General features: G+C 37.8%; 1 protein-coding gene across 5 annotated transcripts in view; it reads left to right on the plus strand.

Annotated features, from left to right (window-relative positions):
* The window catches only part of ERICH1 (glutamate rich 1), a 103572-nt gene that overhangs the window by 24638 nt on the left and 55015 nt on the right, over positions 1–23919 (plus strand). For all 5 annotated transcript variants that reach the window (XR_008732812.1, XR_008732810.1, XR_008732813.1 and 2 more), the window contains one exon: positions 11936–12070. Coding sequence is in view for 1 of the 5 variants with exons in the window: in XM_055714143.1 (XP_055570118.1) it covers positions 11936–12070 (135 nt within the window). In the remaining 4 variants the exon portion in view is untranslated. The remainder of the gene's footprint in view (positions 1–11935; positions 12071–23919) is intronic.

Below are 23919 nucleotides of genomic sequence, written 5' to 3' on the forward strand. Positions count from 1 at the left end.
GTAGCCAGCTACAGGAAAAGTAATTATCCTGAGAAAGGAAACAGAAAAATGGCTTGTGTAAGAACTTGATGAAGTGGAGTGTTTTCTGGTAGAGAAGAGCTGATAGACAGCTGTAAGGTGAATCGAACTGTAATATAGTAATTGTGTGTTAGCATTCTTACTGTCCACCCTTTCTCCCTGTTTGAAATTGTTTTTAACAAGTGGATGACAAAACAGGTTGTATGAGAGGCCTCTCCTGTTCCTATTTACATTGGGAAGTTTATTGCTTAAAGCTGCCATTGTCAAAATCATAGTTCTTCAAATTTCATGTTTGCTGCTGTTAAGCATGCTTTCTTCCTGCTTGTCCTTCCTACCAGCTGTACCCTCTAACTGTTATTTGAAAAGTGGAAAGGCTTCTAATGTGAACTTGCTACTGAACTAAGTTTCGGGCAAATAATTTTCCAAAACTTTTTTGTGCTTCTATGGTTTGCATTATTTTTGTACACAAATGGGAATGGACTCTTACTGATGACTTCTGATTATGGAATTAAAAGTGTTTTGGGGGAAAATAAGTTTAAAACCTTAAACTTTGTTTACCTTTATTCTGATGAGCACATTTGTTTATTTTCTGGTCTAGTTTCATTCAGGTAAGTCCCAGTAATCATCAATTAATCAGTGAGGGTAATTAACTTAATTGCAACCTAGACATGGCCTTTTAGATTCAGTACTGTTGCATTTATTTTAAAAAATATATTGATTGACAGGGATGTATTTGGCTTTTGAAAAGTATGTTGAACAGCTAAGATCTGCAGCACAAGGAGAAATAATTGAGCTAAGTATTAACATTAAGGTAGCTTTATTCTGTTAGTACAACTAGAATTCTTAGACATTTAAAATGTTGCCTATAATCATAGACTAGGACATATGAGATGCTGAAGCTTTTAAGTTAAAAAACTTAACAGCTAAACTTCAACTTCCAGAAAACAAAAAATAGCTTGGACCACTTTTTTTAAATAAGCTATCTCGTAATTTTAAAACTGCCATATGCCAGTACTTAGATGCTAGAAGGTGCTCTGCTTCTTGGTTCACTCTCATTCTGTTTTGTACTTGATTTTTCGTTACCTTTTCCAAGGGAATGTAGGTGTTAATGGTTCATAGGTAAATATTCTTCCTCAGACAATGAGTGAGAACAAGAGGAAGAAGGATTTGTTTGATCTGGCTTTTCTCTATGACATAGAATGTCTGCCACTTCTAATGTAATGAAACTGAGGCTGAGTTGTAATGGTTAAGTCTTGTCTCCAGTAAAATGGGCTATAATACAGCCTTTTGAGGTGTCTAAAAAAATAAATAGCTGAGTTAGTGTACATGTGGGAGGTGGTGAGGGAAATAAATCTGAGCTTTCTTGTTCCTTGTCTCTTATGAGTTTCCCATCCCAACTCCAGGCCTTGTAAAATAGGTATATCTTTACTGAGCGTAGTTTCCTTCTGAAGTTTTTGTTTCCATGAAGCTGAAGGAGAAGACAATGATGAGAAAGTACTTCTGAGGATTTTCTCAAGTTCTTTTTTTCTTTTAATGCTCTAGTCCTGTGAGCATCAAACATCTCCCCTTCCCTTCCTTTTCCCTCTCTGAAAACTTTGAGGTAATGAGGTCTGTAAATTCCAAGTTTGACCACGTTTCTTTCATTGATAACTTTGTGGTTATTCCACTGGAAATATTAACAGAAAACAGAATGGTTTAAAACACTATTAAAAAAAATACCCCCATAAAAAGGAATGCTTAGGGAAAACGCCCTACATAACTACTGACTTCATTTACTTTATAGTCATTTCCATTATTTGAGAAGAGGGAGCAACCACTGTTGTCTAGACTCTCTTTTTAATGAAGTGAAGCACTTAGTGATGTGAAGTGTCAGGAGGGAGGCTGGAATGAACCGACTTGAGTGTCAGCATGCTACCAGACACAAATGATGTACAGTCTAAGAATTGGGTGCAGTGTTCTGTAATGTGGCTATGCCCTTACAAAACAAATCTGAGAAAGTACTGAAAACATGCTATTTCTTGAACATCAAAGGATGTTCAAGGATCAGAGTATCAAAGGATAGTGGGCTGCTTCTATATAACTGAATAAAGTAGCAGAAATTAAGGTCAATCCAAAAGATTTCACTACTGCTGTCTACACTAGTATATAGTGACCAATAGTATTGTCAAAACCAGTATTGCAATAAAATGGGCATATTTTACTACTTCCTCACGATGTTCTCCAGCAGCTTGCTACTTGAGGATTTTCTGAGCCAGAGCACAACTTGCACCTGTTACTATGATTTTTTTTTTCTTTCATTAATTTGTTGTTTGGATCTATGTAATTTTGGAATAGAACTATAGACTTTGAAGTTTTACCTGGCAATCAGGGAAACTTGTAATTCAAAACAGAATAGCAGACATCTTCAAAATTTTAAAGCTGAAGTGAACTCTGCAGAAGAAAATACTTTTTCAGTATTCTGTTAAAGGTACTGGTGCCAATAATGTAACATAAGATAATTAGATGTCCAATAGACATTCAGTAGGCTTTTATTATTTAGAAAGACATAAAGACTCTCAGGAAGGAGTGTATCTTCTTCAGCCAAAAACGGGCTTGAGTGACGACTCTTATTTATTTCAATAAGGTATAGATAATGAAGGGGGGGGGTTGATTGGGCACTAATACTTGCAGATGAGAGCATTTTTTCTATTAAATCAGTAAGATTGGGCTCTAGAGGTGTTAAAACAAGCTAAAGGAATTAGCTTGTAATAGTTTACTGTTTTTCTTAGCTCTCCATAAAGGGAGTTCCATAATTCTGTGAGAGGCAAGTTCCTACGTGCAGTAGTGAATTTGTACAGAAATAATTCATCAACTACTCCAGTCACCCAGCAAAATAGCACAACACTGCCATTATTGAGCGATGGTTCTCATTTGAGTAGAACAAATGATAAGCAGTAAGTGACGATCTGTCCTTTGCTAGGTTGCTTATAATAATTTTTTCTCACTACCCAGTGTGACTTACCTAGTATTGCAGGAGAGAATCCTGCTGAAGGCTGAGGTCAAGCAGCAGGAATTATGCAGCACTCCAGGGAAAAATTTTATGCTTTCTGATTGCACAGAAGGCTACTTAGCTAAAACGTTCTGACTTTGTGGAAAGCACTCTCGTGTGTGTTGACTTGAGGCTGGAAAAGTGTCCTGTGAGCAGAGGATGATTGTACACAGTATGACACCTCATGTCCGAAGTTACTCTCACATACCTTACCATGACAGACTAAAGTAACTATAGCTTGATGTCCAGGAACTTGGATATGATCTGAACAAACCTGTGTATACGTTGGGGGATGGGGGGGTGGGGCACTGTGGGGTTTAGGATCACCAGACTTGTCTTACAATGTTTATGCTGAAGGACAGTTTATTGTCGTACTGATCAACTGGAAAAGTACCTGTTCTTTAGTACCACAGCTCAGGAGGACCCTGATCATGTTTATGTTCTACAGTTAGTCACCGGTACTACCTCTGCTACACTTCAGTTTGTGAAGGTGTTTTTGAGAAGACAGAAACTCTCTTGCCCGGAATTTGCATGTGTACTGTCCTTAAATACACTTGTCGTGCTAGTCAATGAATGTGGAAGTGACAGTGTGTGTCTCATGTAGATATAAAGAGGGAGTGCATATGTGCATTGGGGATTGTCATAGTTCTCAGGTTGTAGTCTCAGTCTGTCACACGTAATAAAAATGAGAAATAGCTAGATCATGGTAATGTTCTATCTTACATAGTAAGTAAAAATATATTTCAGTACAAACGTCTTAAAGGAGATAACAGACCTTCTTCAAACTTTATTTTTCTCCAGACCAGATCTAATGTAACACCATGCAATAAGTGCCTAATAAGAATGACTTTTGTAGAAGGTATGATATTGAACTAATCAGACCTTGGATTTGATCCAGCATCAATCTCTCTCTTCCTATGCTTTTTTTTCTAAAAAAACTCTTTTAGGTCATGAACTACTTTCTTCCATTTGGAGAAGTCATAGCTGGGTGTTTGCAAGGGATAATTTTGTGGAAGAGATCAGTCTTGGGCAGATTGGGTGCACTTGATGGTTGTTCTGGTGAGGCTGCAACATGTTCCAGCTGACTTCTGGACTTGAGTCCTCCATTTGCTCTATGGAGGCCAGTTGTGTGAGGTTCTACAAAGAAAAGTGCCTCTAAGAGTAATATTTGTTCCTTCTGTGGTTTTGTAAACATCCTTTAGATGTGGGGGGTTTCCCACATAAGACTGGGGGATTTGTTGCTACACTGAGATTATGCAGTTGTGAGTATACCTTTTTTATTATTATTATATGGTAACAGTTTTGTTTGACATTCTTGCACAGGACTAGGAAAGAGTAATGCTTGATTTGTGGTTTGTAAACTTACTCAAGATGAATATGGGGTGAATAAATATGCAACTTGGTGTTACAGAAATGAAGTAGCAATATGTTTGCTGATACAAAACAGCAATTTAACCAAGTTTGATACTAAATGCAACAGTTGTTTAACAACATTCAGTGGCAAAGTACATTTGATTATTTACTAGATAGAGGACAGGGTCAGACAAAACTGTCAGGGAGACCCTCCCACTGAGTCATGAGGTTTAGAAAAAGGACCTCCTTGCTTTCCAAACTTCTCAGAAAGGAGTCTAGGTGCAGATGGATCCAGTCCTAGTTCTGGACTTGGTCAACTGTGTTTATATCTAAAGGATTATATATCTGCAGTCAATCCTTTATATCACTCGGCTACAATTTCAAAGCTTAGCATGCTATTCGTCACTTAATTGGAATCTGTTGTGGCAAGGAATCTCTCAGCCTCGAGGAGTAACCTTGAGGGGTGTCTGTATTCAAGGGGAGCCCCTGGCATGCAGCTCACAGCCATGCAGGAGGGTGCAATGGGCCCTGGGCTGTCTGCTCGTTGGGGAATAAGGTGATTAATTTCTAGTCATATTTGCATACTGGTTGTATTTTTGTTGGCACATGTACAACTAGCCTTCAGCTGTTGCGAGCAAGATGTATGGCCCTTCACTATTGTGGTGTTGTCTATCTCCCAGATTCGAACTTAGGCCAGATGCAGCCATCACAACCACTACTGGGGGCTATTGCTTAAACAGAAAAGGTGAAGGGGGGAGGAAGCACAGTGCTGTGCTCCACCCCATGATTATAGTCAATTCATCTTACCCTCACGGAGGGGTGGTATAGTGACCTCTTGCCTCTGTGCTATAAATGGTGTATTGATAGTTTGTGCGCTTTACACATCTGCGGTAAGTAGTTAGTGAAGCACTGCTATTTGTTATGCATTAATTTGTATGTTTTAGGTGGTTGAAGTTGGGTTATTTGTTTTATCATGTACCAGCCTTTACATACAGTATAATTATAAGCAGTAGACGTGTTAGAGTTAGTAAAATCACAGCTGGGTGAAGCATGAAATTAAAAACTCCCATTGCTGTCAGTGACAATCCAATAAGAGTTTCTCAGCAATGTTTTCCACTCTTCCTCACTTTTTCCAGTACATGGTTATCTCTTCTGTATCACGATGAACGATGATTAGAGTTTTTTGTCCACCGTTTCAGATGTGTTCTAGCAGTTGACACAGATCATAATGCTGTAGCGGTTTCTTCACCAATGTAAGATTCATTCCCATGGGCATAGGCAATAAATCTTGATTCAGTGTATAGTTAGATTGTAACAATTGATAAGACATAACAGGAGATGAATAATTAAAGTTGTATTCCATAAATTTAGTAAATTTACAAGCACAAATATTTGAGCAACTGCTTGTATCTACAGTAATATTATCTACAAATGTAAAATCACAAAGGGTTCTCATACAAACACATCCCTTGCCAATATATACAAGCATAGTTTCAGGGTTTTCATTGGGATGTATTTCAAAATGACAGATGCTTTGTTCAGTGTCAAGACAAATGTCTTGGGCTTTGATAGTGTTACTCTCACAAATAAATCCTTGTTCCTTTACAACACATGCATTAACATGAATAGTTTGCCCTTTGTTTCTGTTTTGTAGGGCCCATACTTTTATGTTCTAATGGATAGCATAGCTCCATTGTGATTTAATCCTAGCAAAATAACAGAGTATATGGTGCATACTGAAGCAAAGGCTGTGGCTTTATTGTTGATGGGGTCTAAGTAAAACTGACCAAATACCACCAAGACTGGATTTATTTCTCAAATTTAGTTGCACTATCCCAAAGTACCTTTCAAATTTCAGTGGGTAAGGTGCCCTCTTCACCTTCTCTTATTAATTGCTGCTACCATAGGTTGCATCCATAGTTGAGCTTGGATACAGCTAAGAGCTAGAGAAATGTTCTTTTGGGCTACACCAAGTGCATCCACAATCAGTTGGTGGTCTCTTTCATTATTTCTTTCCCATTGAGACAATACATCAGATTAGAGCCATTGGTTCATTCCCAATGCTAAAAGAGAAGACTGCAATGGTTGTTGTCATTTATTTAAATCAAGCGCAACAACGGGTGCTTCAGCATCTCTACTATTCAAGGCTCCAAATTCTGTCCCTATGATACCGGTCACGTCTCTCCTTGTTTGTCTTGGAGAGGTGAGGGTTTATCCATGTAACCATGCTAACTGTCCTGCATAGAATGTATGTAGGAATGGTAAAGAGGTCTGTTTGATTGTATAGATACTAATTTGTATCAATAATTATGTTTAAGAGACCATGATGGATTAAATAACACTTGTTATTGGCTTCTACTTTTGATCACATATCATCCAATTCCAGAAATTTGGGGGGAATAAGAGTTTTCTTATCCTTTACAATTAGGACAGATGTTGTACCAGGCTCAGTAATATCTTTTTTTAAATTTAAATGATAGTCCCACACCATGGTGAGCCCAGGGGCAGACTACAAAACCAGGTTGTATTAAGGTAAAAATGTACCAACAGTCCAGTCTTTCAGAGGTGCAAAGTTTTGTATCTTTTGCTGTTGTTTGACGTAACGTAGTACACAGAAATCTGAGATGCCTTCTCATGAGTAGACCCATTGATCGCATGGCATCCTATTTTAATTTCTTTTCTGGCCATTCCTCCAAGTTGGGGAACTTTGTGAGCTTCATCTTTATCCCAGCTCCATTAGTTTGCTAAGTATATTTTGGTTCTGTGCGTGACTGTGCTGGAAAGCTTTAAATCTCCCTTACTGGAGCGTATAGCCATACTTCTGGTATATTTAACATGAGCTTGAGACCACGGCCACTCTAGGGTTCTTTCATCACAGGTTAAGAGAAGCAGCATTGCTAGGATTTGGAATAGTAGCATGACCACAGCATTTCCATTTGCCATCCTGTGGGGTGCTGCAAGCGAAAAGTAGACACTTGTTTCAGTGGGGAGAGTCTGAACAGGCTACCCCATTAAAAAGAATGAAAAAATACATCATGCATTAATTCTGTGTTTTGCACCACTGCCATTGGTAGCTTCCCAGACAAGTGGGCCATGAAGTTGAGTTAATGTCACAGTACTCGTGGATGGTAGCTTGACCATCACAGGCTGTCCTGGCTATAATGTTGTCAGATACTCTCTTTTCCCAGTAAGTGGAGCACTAAGCTCAGTTTTTACGAAGAATGCTTGGTTTGCAGGGCTTTCAGTGGGCCCATATTGATTATTTAATTGATGGAGTACTTTGGGAAGTCATATATCCCCATTGAGGCTGGTGTGGTTTGCGACTCCTTTTCAATAAGCCAATAGCTCTTTCTACCATCACATTTGATTGAGGGTAGTATGGTGTGTGGAAAACCCATGTAATTTCCTCATTTTTTTGCCCAATCTTGTACGTACGTACATGTAAAATGTGAGCCATTATCACTTTGGGTAATACCAGGAATAGGCAGATTTGAGAATCTGTCTCTCAAATCTAGAGCCAAGATGATATACCTTGCACTGTGTTTTGCCTATTAGCTTTCCAACACTTACTTGCTATAAGCAAATCGGAGACTAATCCCACTCCTGTGAGAATGTATTGATATCCGACAGGGGATTTGAATGGTCCAATATAATGTGTGCCGTGTAGACCATAAATTTTCCTGTCATTGATATGTAGAGGTGGTGTTTTAGCAAGGGTGATATGCTTGTAATTTCAGTCTACACTGGAGACATTATGTAAGGATATGTTTACGAGTTTTCCTGTGTTCATAGGCCAGCCCTTACTCTGTGCAGCAGAGTGCTGCTTTACCTGTGTGGCCTAAGTTTTAATGTAAGCATTCTCCCAATCAATACCACTCAGGATTTAAGGTGATTTTCCTGATTTTAGTTAGCTCATCTACTTTCTGATTCCACTTTGTGGCTGGTTGATTATCCTTAGCATGAGCTTTTACCTGTCACACCTTGAACAGTGTTTTTCTGGCTATATCTAGTAGTAATTGCCTATCTTTGGTTCTCCAGGCTGGGAATCTATTTACTTCCTAATTCAAGGTTTCCCGTTCACAGAGCCACTGTGTGGCACCAGCCCACACAGTGTAAGAGTCTACGTCTATGACTTCTGTTATGTGCTACCAAAACAATTGCTCCTATTTCTCCTACTCATACACTGCCATCACCTTCTATTACTTGTTTACTGGTGATAGTATCTAATGCAATGCCTTTATATTGCCATTTACCATTTACTCTTTCTGCTGAAGCATCTGTAAACCACATGTTTTCTGTTGATGTACTGTCAGGGGGGGGTGGTATATTCTGTTAGGCAGGCTTACCATTATCTGATAGTGGGATTTTGTGCAACTTTTTCTGGGGAAATCTTTTCTAGGATTGCTTCTAGTAAATGAAATGGTCCTCTAGTTTGCACGGGTTGTCCCTGATGTATTTTCTAAACTCATTTAACTGCTTGGACTAAAGATAAAAGTACCTTTTTCCCATTCAGAGTATCGTTGTTCTGTTTCTTTAAAAGTAGTTGAGCTAAACAATAAAGGTCTTTTTGGCCCATCAGGGCCAGTTTGGAAGAGGTTGTAGTAAGTAGCACGTTTGGCGAAACCTCATTTGGCTGTAATAGTGTTGTGGGGCTGTGCTGGTCCCAGCGACTGATACATTTTTAATTCTTCAGTTAGATATTTGACTGCCTCTCTATGTTCTTCTGACTTCCAGAGTTTGCCTTTTTGTAACATAAAATGATAGAAAATCCAGGTACATGCTTCCTCCAATATCCTAAAGTTCCCATTAATTGTTGTAACTCCTTCTCCTGGAGTGCAGCATTTTCAGCTTTCTCATTTTTTTTTTCTTAAGGTTTCTAGAGAAATCACTGTGCTGCCCATTATCGATCAAGTATCTAAAGATTTTACTTCTGTACTTGCTCCCTGACATTTTCAATCCTTTCAATCTCTGCAGTCAGTCCTTTACATCACTTAGCTACAATTTCAAAGCTTAGCATGCTATTCATCACTTATCGGGAATCTGTTGTGGCAAGGAATCTCTCAGCCTCAAGGAGTAACCTTGAGGGGTGTCTGTATTCAAGGGGAGCCCCTGGCATGCAGCTCACAGCCATGCAGGAGGGTGCAATGGGCCCTGGGCTGTCTGCTCGTTGGGGAGTAAGGTGATTGATTTCTAGTCATATTTGCATATTGGTCGTATTTTGGTTGGCACATGTGCAACTAGCCCTCAGCTGCTGAGCCAGATCTATGGCCCTTAGCTGTTGTGTTATCATCTGTCTCCCAGATTCGAACTTAGGCCAGATGCAGCCACCACAACCACCACTGGGGGCTATTGCTTAAACAGAAAAGGTGAAGGGGAAGCACGGTGCCAGGCTTGGGAACTCCCATTTAAACAGGTCAACTTAAATTGTTTTGAGTCATTGCTCATTTACATAGTAAAAGTTGTTACTGTTGTTCTTTGTAAGATTAGGTGTTCTATATAGTCCTTCAAATTCTGTCATGTGTAACTCTTTGGTCTGGGAGGTTAATATCACAGTATATCTACTGCTTTTATGGTTGAAGAGTTTGTCAGGACTGCTGCAAATTGAGTTTAATGTTTTCACGGTCATCTTTGTTTTACAAAACCTAAATGTAAAGGGATAAAAGGGGAAACTTGAAATTGTTCAGAAGGGAGCATCTCAAGAAACATTTGTACATCCTTATAATTTAAAGCTGTCACCAATTAGCACTACATCATTAATCAACCTGGGTGAGGGGGTGGAAATCAATGCAAGTACTGCCAGTTCGGTGATTTGGCATCATCTTCATAGAAAGGATCTGCTGAAGAATTATTCCGAATTAATTTTTGGTGGATCTTTTTCCAAATTACATAATTGCTCTTCATCTTTCTGTATGACTGACTTTCCTTTGTTCTCCCTTAAAGTAAGAATCACCAATACCAGTTTGAAATTTTGTGGCTTGAAAAACTGACAACTTTCTAACGTGTTCTCAAAACAGAATTATTACATCCTGATGATTTATTACATCCTGATGATGCGAACAACTGTGATGCAGCTTTTCAAAAGTGCCTTGAATGTTCTGAAATGTACTTTATCATAGATGCCTAAGATGATTAGTCATGCCGAACTCTTTGAAGTATGCTGAGAAATATCAGTCTATAGTTAAATTACAAATTTGCATACAATATGTATAGTTAAATTACATATTAGAAACATAGCTCCCTAACAAGAATTATTCCTATTAGACAGATACTTTAAATGTTTAGGTATTAGTCCAACCGTAGCTGTAGCTTGATAATAAACTCAGATTGTCTGGGATCTGGTAGCAAGTTTGTGATGTAAGGAGGTTAATTGTGTCCGCTTGCCGATGTTTGTACCATATATTATTTTACACTTCTGTCTGTGTTTTAAAGGGCCAAACTGACGCCAAGAAGGGAGGGCTAGTGCTGAGTCTGCTGGCTTACGCAGCTGGCTGGCTGTTTAAAAACAAAAACCCTACAAAAAACCCCAAGAAACAAAACCACAATGGAAGACCAAAAAATACACTGAACAGTCTAAAATTACATTGCAGCATTTGGAGACGCCCTGACATCCTGGCCCTCTTTGAAAGGCTTTTGTCTCCTTGTGGTTGATACCTACTGTTGTCACTACTGAGCAAAAAAAAAAATCAGTCTGCTATTTGGACTGGTTTCATGTAACAAGCAGAGAGGCTTCTCTGTCATTTCTACAGAGCTACTTCTTGTCTGGTGAACAACTGGAAAGTTTATGCTGCCACTCTTGCATGTATTTTTAAATACCTTTTAAAGATACAAGGGATCCTACAAAAACAGTCTGCTCTCATCATCAGAAGTAGTTTCTTATACAATGAAACAGTTGGAAAGCTGACCCTTGGCACTTTTTCCCCCCACACACTGAAGAAAGAAGCAGAGGAAGGATGAGGAGATGAGCCCTCTTGGGCAGGCACTGCTGAGGCTTAGTCAAGTGTGCCTTTCAAACTCCCTTTATCTTTGTCCCCTTCATAACAGCATAGGCAATGTTTAAAAGGTCTGCAGATGGACAAACCAAAGTTCTGTGTTTCTTTTTTCTGTTGCTTCTATCACTTTGTTATCAGCTTGTATCTCTCCATCCATCCATCCATCTTTTATAAAACAGTTCTTAAAGTAATAGTATCTGCTCATGCTGAATGGGGAAAAATGTGTTGATTGCCTCTTAAAATATTACTGTAAGTTGAAGCTTCTTCTGAAGTTAGGACAGGAGAGTGTCTGACACAAGGAAAAAAGGTGTTTCTGGTGGAAGGCATTAACCTGTGGAGTATTTGTTTATTTACAGCTGCTGTGGAATTCAGTAAAATTGTGTTTGTTATATGATAATGTCAGTGTTCCACACCTGACTTCCTCTAACTTCCTTTTCCTCTAAGGATTTTTGAGACTGCTTATTATCATTGCAATAGTTGGGAAAAGGTTTGAGGAAAATCTATGCTGAGATCAATAGCCAGACACCTTGTTTTTTCTGTTTTGTAGGTGGTGACAATACAGTTACGTCTTCAAGGAGAAAGTACACAGTGAATCTTCCTCCAGAGGGTTACACTGTAGTTACTCCAGATGCTATTAGGAGTTCAGTTTCTGAAAACTCAGGTGGTAGCGGTGACTCAACAGGTAAGTTTGGATGGTTGTTACTAGGACGAATTTTTCTCAAGAGAAGCTTCTTGGCTCCTGTAGTTAAGTAGATCCAAACTGCAACAATTAATTATTTAAACTATTGCTGCCAGTGGGTGTCACTGTTCTGCAGCATAAGCAGAGTAAGGCTGTACATCTCTATGGGTTCCTTTCCATTGTTAGAATTTGAAGACCAGACTCAACATCTGGTTATAGCCATAGAGTGCCACTGATCTTACTGAAGTTACATAAAGTGTAACTGAGGAGAAAGTCTTCCACGCCTCCCATTCAAGTGCCACATGTATATGATGCCTGTTCCCAGTTATTTTTAAGAGTAAATGTCAGGTAAAGCTGTTTTAGTAAGTCTTACTCCTGATGTTCTGAGGAATTGGGCAAAGACTTAATGACTCTTTAAATTTATCTCTCCCAGTTAGAACAGATGTTCACCTGACTGGAGTTGATGGAGGGTAATCCTTTAGCATTGACAAGAAACTGTCACCAGGCAACTTCAGAACCAATATTTAGTGTTATCAAAGGATACAAGAGAAGCAACACAGATATGTGAAGAAGTGGCCTCTAAATTGGCCTCCATTAAAAACATGGGGTTTTGAATGACGTTGCTAGAATGAAATTGATTGTCTTCGAAAAAGTCCTCAGATAAGACTAATTAAGTTTTTTTCAATTGTTATGTTCCTGTGCGTATATGTTTTTCCAGACTGTCTATCGCTGTCTTTTGTTGTTAGGGACAGTCTACAGCAAAGAAAATATCCAGGTGAACCAGCTGAAGTCAAATGCTTGACAAGCAATGCTTATTAAACTGCTCTATCTGTTTCAGCCCAGGGGCTGCCTAGATGTAAGGAAAACCTGAGATACAACGTGCAGACACAGAAAGGCAAATGCACTTTGCCTTTTGAAAACGGTACCCACAGGGGTGGATTTTTTTGGCTTGGAAATTAGGTCTGCACCCTGTTGTGAACTCCATTCAGAAGCTGGATACAAGTAAAACTATTAAAAGTAGCCCAAGAGACTAAAGTGATGACCAGCATGAGTGGTGGCACATCAAGAATGCTCTTTCTGGGAGTGAAATGGTTCAAAGACTTTTTTTTATGTTGAGGAAGAACTTTATCAGAGTAACATAACAGTAGATCTTGATACGATGGGGATTATGGGTAGGAAGGTGTTGTAATGCACAACTTCCAGGTTGTGCTTTTTTCTTTGTTAATTAGGATTCATTTTCAGAATCCAGAATGTTTCTAGACTATCCTTAAATTTGTTTAGTTACACAGTTCTCTCTGGGCAGTTCACTGGGTTTCTGTTTCCCAGCATGTCAGATTCAAGCTTCTTATTCTGATATTGAAGCACACTTTCTTTCCCTCAGTGCCATATAATCTCTGTTGATTCTTTGATGCAGTCTCATTTCAGATATTAGAGAGATGCTTCGCTTCTTCTGTATTTTGCTAACAAGATTAAATGAAGTCTTATAATACTTTGTAGGTAAATAGGCCTATAACTTTCACTTTTATACTTGTACTTGAGTGACTTCCAAATAAAACATTAGAATGCAGGCCTTTAAACGCTACAACTGAGATATTAAGTTATCAGCCCAGAACTTCTGTGGCAAATTTACTCAACCGCTCTTTAAAATCTTTTAATAATAAATATGTAGTGCGTACTAGATGTTCGTAGAATCGTAGAATGGTTTGGGTTGGAAGGGACCTTAAAAATCATCTGGTTCCAACCCCCCTGCCATGGGCAGGGACACCTTCCACAAGACCAGCTTGCTCAAAGCCCCATCCAGCCTTGAACACCATCAGGGATTGCAGGAGGGGGCCTGGGAAGCAGGACCACAAGTAACAATCAGTTAGTTGAAAGGAATGTGCTCGAGCATGTGGGTCACAAGCCCTGGTGATAAGGGACGTGAGAAATTACCGAAGGGTATAGAAACAGGGACTAAGTATCAAGTTGAGACTATACAAGGAATAAGGCAGGGGGTTTGTCAGCTTGCTCAAGGATGTGGTGCAAGAACTGCAGACGTTGTCTTTAACTGTTGCTGAATTGCTAAACAGCTAGTGTGAGATCTTTGCGCGAGTTGCCACACAGTTATAGAATAAGCAAGTTTTTGGACCAATCAGAATAAGATGTAACGACTGCTTGTGTGTATATAATCATGCTGTTAGGCTAATTAAAATGACATTGGCTTGCATCAAGCTGTGTCCCGTCTCTCAATCACGTCTCTCAATCACGGCAAGGGATGGGCCATGTTGATGTATTGCATAAGAATAAAGCAGAATAGAATTTAGAATTGCATTATATTGTCCCTTTTTAGGGTCATATACATATTTGTCTGGTTTTAAATGGATAGATTATTGAACAGTGGCTTCACTTGCTCATTTTTTAGATTTAATCTTTTCCTCTAGTATTTCACAACAAACATGCTCAATCGTGATAGCAGTAAGCTGCTTAGTGGCAGTATTGACTGTTGGATAGTGATCTCCTTTAGCTGATCCCAGTCTCAGTGTTCAAGAAAAGTAGGTTTTGGACTTCAGCCACTTTTTTTTAACCGTTAACAAATGCATCTGAAGTTTTGGTACATTTAGTTTTTGATTGGTTTGCTACTTGAGTTTACAGTTTATCATGGAATCAAGAAAAATTAGGTTTTAAGTGATCTTTGGTGGTTTCTAATCTGTGTTCTCTTTGCAAGGTAGGTTTGACTATAGATGGTGTTCTTGCCTGGTATTTGCCTAATTTGTTCTTGAAAACCTCCCTGTAGGGAGATTTTTCTTACATTCTTTTTTTTTTTCAGTTGCTCTAGTCTTTCACTACCCTTTAATGCTAGATCTTTCTTGCTGTAGCTTAAGGCCCATATTATTTCTTCCATCTAAATACAGATTACAGAATTAGAGATCCGTGTTAACCCTGCAAGGCTGAGGGACATGTTAACTTTACTGATGTGTATGTCTTTTATAGTATTTAATTTAAGCATATACATGAAATTATTGCAGGATGAAGGCTGTGATTTCAGGCAGTCCTCAAAATAGAAAAGGAACGGTTTAGACAATCACACCATGAATTGCTTAGTTTGCTCACCTAGGTTTAGTAGTATATCCTCATTTAGATGTCTTTTTGAAAGGATGAAGGAAAGCTCCAATGAGAGCCTTTGACACTGAATTAAAAAAAGGGAGTATGCATGTCTGTATGTATGAACCAATATGTATAAAACTTGTTTTGTTTAGAAGTGTTTCAATATTCCCAAAGACCCAGCTCCCTAAGGTGAAAATGCAGATCTAGTGTTTGCATCGTTTTACTCCTAATACTATCTATATGATATATTTTAAAAGGCACCAGGCTATCTTCTGCTGTGTTTCCTAAAAAATGGAACATGTTGTGTATATATGCTGAGTAACAAAGGGCTACCTTTCTAGCCTTTGGACCTAGAAGTAAGGGAAATAAATTCTGTGGAAATTCAAACAGCAACCTGACTCAGAAAATAATTTTATTATGAAACCGGTCTCATAAAAATAAGATGACCGTATCTTGGGATTAACATTTTTCAGTTGTAACTTACAGATCAGTGTGATTTGCTGTGTCTTTTAGATACATAAAGAAAATCAAATCCATGTTTATCTGAATTAATAAGATGATCAAGAGGAGTAGATACGCCATGGCTGAGATTTCATTGCATTCAGTTCATCTGTGGAAGAATGAAATATTCAGTCAGTAGAACATGAATTTAAACATCAGCTGTTTTTGAGAAGTTATTTAAATGTTGAAGTTAATTACAATTATAAATTAAAATAGTTTGTCAGCTCTAAAATGTTTGGGTTTTCCATTATTATTTTTCTTGGAACTAGTAGTTATATTATGGTTGATACTGTCAGAATGAAATTAATCTTGTCCAGACTAGCTTCTGACCAAGGAAAAAATAACAAAACTAAAAAGGCAGGAAAACAGGTCTGTGTGAATAGTTTAGCATGTCTTTCTCCATCTGTCTCTGTATGTTGTTTTTAGCACTTCAGATAATCTTTCAAATACTTTTATCTGTTGTGTCAAACTGTGATCAGTTATGCCCTTAACATTATGCAGTCAACTCGGGATACACATGTAAATGACTAATTGCATTGAGATTTAAAGTTTTGTGAAGTGTCTTGGCTTCCTTGTGTAATTCTCTTACACATTTCCCAGAGGTCGGAGGAATAACGATGCTCTTTCAGCCTTGTTTTCTTCATGTAATGGATGAACATGTAGTAATGAGAAGAAAAATCTAAGACTGCCTTGTCATTCAAGAGAATAATAACAATTAAATTTATCCGGTATTGTTAGAATAATAATTTAGACTTGGGTGTCTAATTTTTAAAACCTCCCTTGACTGTTTTGGAGGAACTGAATGTCACTATGGTGGTGTGATCATGTCAGCCTTTTGTTGACTGAACTGAGTAACAGTAATTAGACACTCGAGGGAGGAAATAAAGCAGAGAATTTCTTCTGTTTATCACATTATTTTTGTATTGAGTTACATGTTAGTGCATTGCTTTCTTTCAGCAATAGACATTATACTTTTGACAAGGGCGTTAAAAACATGTAACATTCAAGCTACATGCTAGTTACTATCCATCAAATTCTGGTCGTAAAATCACTATCCTCATAACTTAAAGCTCTTAAATCAGAGATCAAAATTAATTTATTTGTATTTCTCAATAAATAGATAATAATTCTTCAGGAGTAGTCACCTGAGAGGTGCACCATCATGTCTAAAAGGGTGTTCTGTATGAAAGGAGAATCCAGAAAACTTTAATTACGTGTTCTTTAATTTACTAGGAAGCAGCAGCTTAGTTTCCATTTGTTTTGGGTTTTGATTTCGTAAGATGAAGTTAAATTGTGGAGGTTTTGCTTCTTATTTTAAGCAGGTGAAACAATATGAAATACTGTGTCTTGCATTAAAATATGAATGCTAAAAATGTAACCTTATTCCTTCTAAATGATAAACTTTGGTTTTTTTCCTCCAGCAATGTTTCTTCTTGAATACTCTAAGCTATGATAATAGAATATAACATAGAAAATTATTTTATTTGTGCAAAAAAGTGTGCTGGATTATGGTTTCTCTCTGAACTGGTTTAATATTAAATCCATATTTTTATGTAGAGTTGTAACGTGGTATTTGCTGTTTCTTAGACTTGTGGCAGAGCAAATTCCTGACTGAGACTGTGGAAAATAAGAAGACTGTGCACGTAGGAGTTCAAGAATAGGCAGTAGTTGAGGGCACCTGGAAGACTAGATAAAGAGAATTCCAAGAAAAGTGTTCTTAGGGTATTTTTTTATTTTTAACTTCATACTCAAGTATTTTTGTTCTTGTCCATCTCACTAATATTTTCTTCATATTTTTGAACTGCAGTGCAGTATTCATCTGATAATATCCTGTTGTTACTGTCGCGGTTGTTTCACCAGTGTTGGTGAAACCCCTTATATAGACAAAAGGAGTAAGACCGAACTGTGCTTTATCCCACCTTCTAAGGGGTATGCTATGAGACAGAGTTTTAGTTAAGAGGAAGAGTCCAGTCTGGATGCTCCACTCCTGTGCTGAGAAGTCGTCAAGTTAGAGAAACAGAAGAAGCAAGCAACCCACTTCTTTTTTTTTCTACCTTTTCGCATCTGGCAAGTCTGAAATAATGTGGAAGGTGGTACTTCTGTGGGAGGCTTTCTCACCTAGTTAAATTTGTTTGTTGGCCTGAGGCAGCGCAGTTCCACATGATAGATGTATACAAGTTAGTTGTTAATGTAGCTGGCCTTTGGACTTTTGCTTTTTTTTTTCTTTGTTTCTGTCAGAAAGGGCAATACTGAAAAGAATTGCTACTGCTGCAGCAAGAGGCTCAAGATGAGGGAATTAATTTAGAGATCTCTCTCATTTGCATGCAAGTAAAGTTATTCAAATGAGATGCATTCCAGGAAACTAATGGCCATGTCAGTGAAGGGTACTGATATTGGGAAGGGGTTTTTAGCAGACTTCCCAGAAATGACTGCATTCCCTGAGGTTGGTTCTGCTGGCAAAAGTAGTTGGTCTTACTGATCAGCAAAAGATAAATTTGGTAAAGGCATAATCAGGTAGTCTCTTATCTGTCTAGTGTCTTGATTCAATTAAAGTTTAAGGCAGCCATTTTAGGAAGACTTAACAATGCTTAAGCCTGTGTTTGTTGTTAAGATGATGTTAGTATTATTCCTGTGTTAACTACTTAGGTTCTTGGCTGGTGGCTGGGAATGTCATACATTACAGAACTGATATACTTAGCACGCCAAGGGAACAATATATTTTAAGCAGCTAATGCCGGCAGCAAACCTTTTTCACTGGTAGGTAGCACTGTTTGTGAAACTTCAGCATTATGACTATCTTTGTAGCCTTCAAACTAGAGGGATCGTTAACTTAATCTTCTGTACCTGTTAGAGAGGTCATACCTCATATTGAGCTCAGGAGTTTGTGTTTGAAAAAAAAAAAAATACCATGCACATTTCAAAAATGTCACAGAGGCTCTGCTACTTTCTGGTAATTAGTTCTAATAGTTAATTGGCCTGAATGTATTGGGGGGGGGGGGGGGAAAGACAATTTGAAAATTGCTTTTTTTCCTGCCTTCCTCCATGTGAGTGAAGAGCATTTATTAAGCAGTATTTTCTTCCCACAAAGTGCAGGTAATCAAGTCACCATCATCTTTTCTGATTAGATAAATTGATTCACTTGTGTATTTCACTAAGATACTTCAGTCCTCAAGTCACTTTTGTAGCTCTTTTATGTATCTCCCCATTCACAACATCCTTGTAAGAATACAAACTCCAGTACTTCCTGTAGTATTTGTGGTTTCAACAAGGCCATGTGTTGAAATAAGTCTTTGTAATTCTGCCCACTACTCTTGGATTTTTTGTATGTCAAAAAATTGCATCAATCTTTTTCTGCCACAGCATTCCACCAAGAACTCCTGTTATTTGATACGTTGATACTTTAGCCATTGCCAGAAGTCAGTCTGTTGAAAAATGTTTTCTGTTAAACCACTGCATTTGATCATGTTTAAAATTTGTCTGGTTTGTTTGATTTTGGTTTGTTGTTTCTGTTGTTGGTTGTTGGGTTTTGAGTTCTTTGGGGTTTTTTTTTTTTAGAACTAGATTACCAAGTAGTACTTATGTATAACTTCCCTGTTTTCAGTCTTTTTTAATATCAACAATAATTCTATTATTAAGCACTGATGAAAAAGCCAAGTAGCTGCAAGCTTTCTGCCAGTACCTACAGAAGTAGGCTTTTTCAAATTTTAAGTCACCTCAAACCATATCTCGGAATCTCTGTGCTAAGAGTTCATAGGCTCTATGTGTTGCAAGAAAAGGGTATCCAAAGCTGTAAGTATTTTTATTTTCTCTGTATATTAACTCATGTCTTACGTTTGCCATCCTGGAGTCATACCACATGACTTCAGCATGTCCTGGCATCCCAGTTTCAACGTCCCAAGTACAACAGATTGCCCAGAATTCTTTACCATTGAAGAAAGTAATACTGTATCAAAGGTTTACATATGTTTTCAAATTAATTAGAGGAAGTATTGGAGAAAGAAAAGAAATTTTGCATTAAAAAATACTTATGTTTGTAACTCCACGTCAGTTTGTTCATGCATACAGTTACCTCAATGATGTTACTATATATTGTGTGCATAATACTACTTAACTATAAATCAAAATGTTTAACAGTACTCAATGACTAACAGGCTATTACCTATTTTAAGTAAAAGATAGATTTCTGTTCAGGAAAGAGCTCAACATGAAATAAACTGGACTTCCCTTGAAGACTAAGGAATTTAAGCACACGTACAATTGCTTTTCTGAGTCTGGTATCTGAGAGAAAGAGCTAAGGAAAAAAACCAAACCCCTGTGAATCAGATTGTCTTGTAGTATGTTCTGTCAGCTGCTCCTGCATCAACTGTTCAGAATCCTGTGGCCACTTGCTGTGTTCTGAATATTCAAAGCTTTTAACAAGACAAACAGAGGGAACTGTGGCAATTTGGGGATAAGGATTCTGCGTTTGAAAAATTGCATTGCAAAAGAAGTAATAAAATCCTTTCCAGTTTTACTCCACTAAAAACAAAAATCAAACAATATACCGATTAAAGAATGCTTACATATAAAACTCGTATCTAATTTAGGACTTCTTTCATTACTCTGGCATACTTAATGATGCTAAAAGATAGTCTTTGAATAATGAGATGCTAAAGTCCATCTCTTAACTTAGTACAGTAAGTCTGTGTTTTGCAACACAGGTGCACCACATCATATTTCAAATGATAGCATGAATAAGTTAATGTGATTGATATGCAGATATCCAGACTTTTCTTACAACTTGCTGAAAAAAAGGCATTTTTTCTGTCCCACTTTCAACTACTTCCAAAAAAACTATTGCTGTAAGGTTTGTTTCTCTTTTCTCCTTTCCTCAGACTTGTTAGCATGAGTCTTTCCTCTTGTAGTAAGGATGGTATGGACTTGCAAACTTATTTATAGAAGAGTTACTACCTTTGAAAAGTGATTTTCAGTAATTCAGCAAGGAATAAGCAGTGATTATATGACGTTTCTGACTCTTGTATTTTTAATGGTTAGGTTAAGTCCTTTTTAATTTCTGTTAATGAATTCCCCTAATTAACTTCGGGTGTTCTAGTTTTATTTCTCTGCCAGTTTGGATGTCACTGTTTATTATTAAAGCAGTATCTTTGTAGATGAGTAAATTATAGATGATAGCATTCTGTAATTTAACTCTGTTCTTGCAGAAATTAATGTATGACTCCCAGTTTGTGAATGGCAGATTTTCTTGAGTTCCCAACGGCTTCAGGCATTTCCATGTGTATTGTCATCCTTGGAAAGCAAGCTGTAGCAACAATGACATCTCTGGTAAGGATGTTAACATAAGTGTTTCCATAATGTTGCTGGTGTTTATAGATCAATCAATAACTTGGAAGGGGAGATGTCTGTGAGGTTAAGCAACTTTCTCCTCTACAGCCAGTTTCTTCTTCAGTGTAAGTGTACTTGACATGGTGTGTGACAGATGCCACAAACAAGTAGAAGTGTTGGACACCTGTGGCTGAAGAGTTCTGTATGTCTGATGTTTTCTCCTTGAATATCCTTTCTGCAGACCTTGTATTTGTTGATAGATAAAATGACATTCCTAAAGATAATATCACCACAGGTTTCTTTCTGAAATTGAGTAAGATTAAATAAGCATTTTTGTTTTCAGAGTTCAGATAAAGTATTTAATCATTTGTTATCTCAGGCTTAATTTAAAAGAAAAAGGTTAGATCTAGTAGTGCTCATATTTATACTGACACTGTTATACTGACAGTTGAATTACATCACAACAATTAAACTGCAAGATTGAGAAAGACCTAAGTCAACTTCCGTAATTTAATACTGCTTTGGAAAATTTTAAAATCCTGTTCTGTTGGAACGGGACACTTTTTTTTTAAAGTGACACCTGATTCAAGCGTCATCCAGAATTCTAGTTATGTGTTTAACTTTTATCATACTGACTACCAAGGAATTAAATGTATGCTTAAAGGGAGATGCCTGATGATGCGCCATGCTGCAAAAGCTAGCTAACCACTGTGATCACTTCTCTTTGGGAATCTTTCTTTAGTATACTACATGTAATACAGATTATAAACATTTGGGTAGGTGTAGCTTGCACAGTCACTTACAGAAAAAGTTTCCAGACTACTGGTTTCCTGTAGCAGTACTATGAGCAATTTCAGTGATCTCAGTCAGCCAGCTAGAATCTAGTAATCCCCTCTTGATTTCACAACAAATCTGAGCCTCCTGAAAGTGAGTATGAAATTCACCAAGAAATTCACTGCTGCCCATAGAAGGTTTTTAAATACAGGATTGGGATATCAATTGAAACTGTAGGTGTGAATCGCTAGTTTAGGTTTATATAGAGTGTAGAAACCAGTTATTTCTAACTACAACTGTCTGTAACTGTTTACATTTTCTAAATACCAATAGATCCACGAGCATATAGGACTGTTACAGAACTAATGCATCATGGTATGGGTTAGGAGTTTTTTGAAGTCACTGAACTCTTCAGTATTTCTTGTGTGATAGTATCTAACATAAAGACATTGGTAGATATCCGTTTAAAAATAAAATACCACACACAACACACACACTCCCTCCTGCCCCACACACACACATATACCCACCTCCCCAACCCCCCAAAAAACTCTAGAAAATTACTTTGGAAGTAGAATGGCAAAGAATTCTGCCCCAGATTTTTAGTCCAAATTTGTGTGTGGTGTTAGGAAAGGCTGTAAATGCTACAGAAGTTGTAAGGAAAAAAATAAAATTTATAGTAATGTGATCCATTGGTAATGCTTTACTTTAGCCATGTCTGCGTATTAATCGTTTATTAACGATCTTGATCTTTCTGTAACTGTAAATAAGTACACTTATAGATAGTGTAAGTACTAGTTAACTTTATGCATGTTTTTGAGAAAGCTTTGAATAATTGAATAACAAAAATGTACCTTTGAAATGAGATCTCATTTCTCTGTGTTCCTGTAGTGCAGAAAACAATGTACCCCTGCCTAATCCTGGTTTGTGCCTTCACATTTTAACAAAGAGAACACTCAGTTGTAACCCAGAGGGCAGTTGTGTGCTTAAGCATAGTAAGAATTTGCCAAGAAGTGCATTCATTTTTAATTAGACATCTTTACTGTAGCAGTTACCTTTGCTTTCTGTAGTGGTTCTTGTCCTTCCATCTGTTTGTTTTCTTACTCCTCCATGATAACAATCAGTGTCTCAGACAGAATCTCCTCTTGTTTACATGTCCATAAGTCTGAAAATCTGTTAAGTAGGTTCTGCTGGTCAGGTAGCAGTATGTGAAGCAGGAGAGAGAATTTCGGCTTTTATCTCTGTGGCATGTTTATTCTTGCTTTTTGTTTTATTTTGAATTACAATGATGACAAACACTTTGGTTGAACGCTCCCTCCTCAATACATGAGCCTCACAGAATGAAGAGGCAGTGTGACCTTCTATTTTCTCCTCTTTCCGGACTGCATCCCTTTAACTTCCCGTATAATTTTTCTGTTCTTGTCCCCCCACCCACTGAGTCACTTCTCCCCTCTCAGATGGAGCATACTCCCCCCTTCTCCTTCCTTGCAGCTGTATTGCAGGCTTACTGTCGTCATAGTGACAGTAGGCAATTGATGGGAAGGGAAAAGAAATAGGGAACAGCACCAAAAAACACTTTAGATCCTAGCAAAAAGCCAGTGCTGTTGTAATTGCAGCCTCACTTGAGCAGACACCCAACACTCTGGAAATCGGACACTGCCTCACTAACTTTCACCATCTTATTTCATAACAAAATCATGATCAAGACCTAAGCTTTTGCACTTAAGAGCATCAGGGTAAAGTCGATGGGTGCTGGATTAAGGGGAAAAGAATGTCAGTAAAAAAAAAAAAAAAAGCTGTTCAGGTGCTTCATTCTGTATCTCAGTGCATCACCTGTAAAAGCGGGAGGATCCGTTGTTTTGTAGATTTTGGAGAGGCTTCTGATTGCTGTTAATATACATGACAATTCCCTTTCAGCTATCAGTTGCGTAGTTGGTTGCATGTAAAATTACAACCTCCGCTGCTTTGCTATTGTCTATGAACCTGTTAGCATTGAACCAAAGCAATGTGTTGCTGTTATACATGTCAAGACCCAAATATCCATTGACTGACAACACACTTGGGAATACTAAGCATAAGAATGTGACCCTGGCTCATCCTTACACTGTTAGGGCTCATGTTGCTCTTTCTCTCTAGTGAGACTTGTTTCAATGCAGTATTTTCACTTCTCA

This window comes from Falco cherrug, chromosome 6 (assembly GCF_023634085.1).
Source record: "Falco cherrug isolate bFalChe1 chromosome 6, bFalChe1.pri, whole genome shotgun sequence".
NCBI classification, from domain to species: domain Eukaryota; kingdom Metazoa; phylum Chordata; class Aves; order Falconiformes; family Falconidae; genus Falco; species Falco cherrug.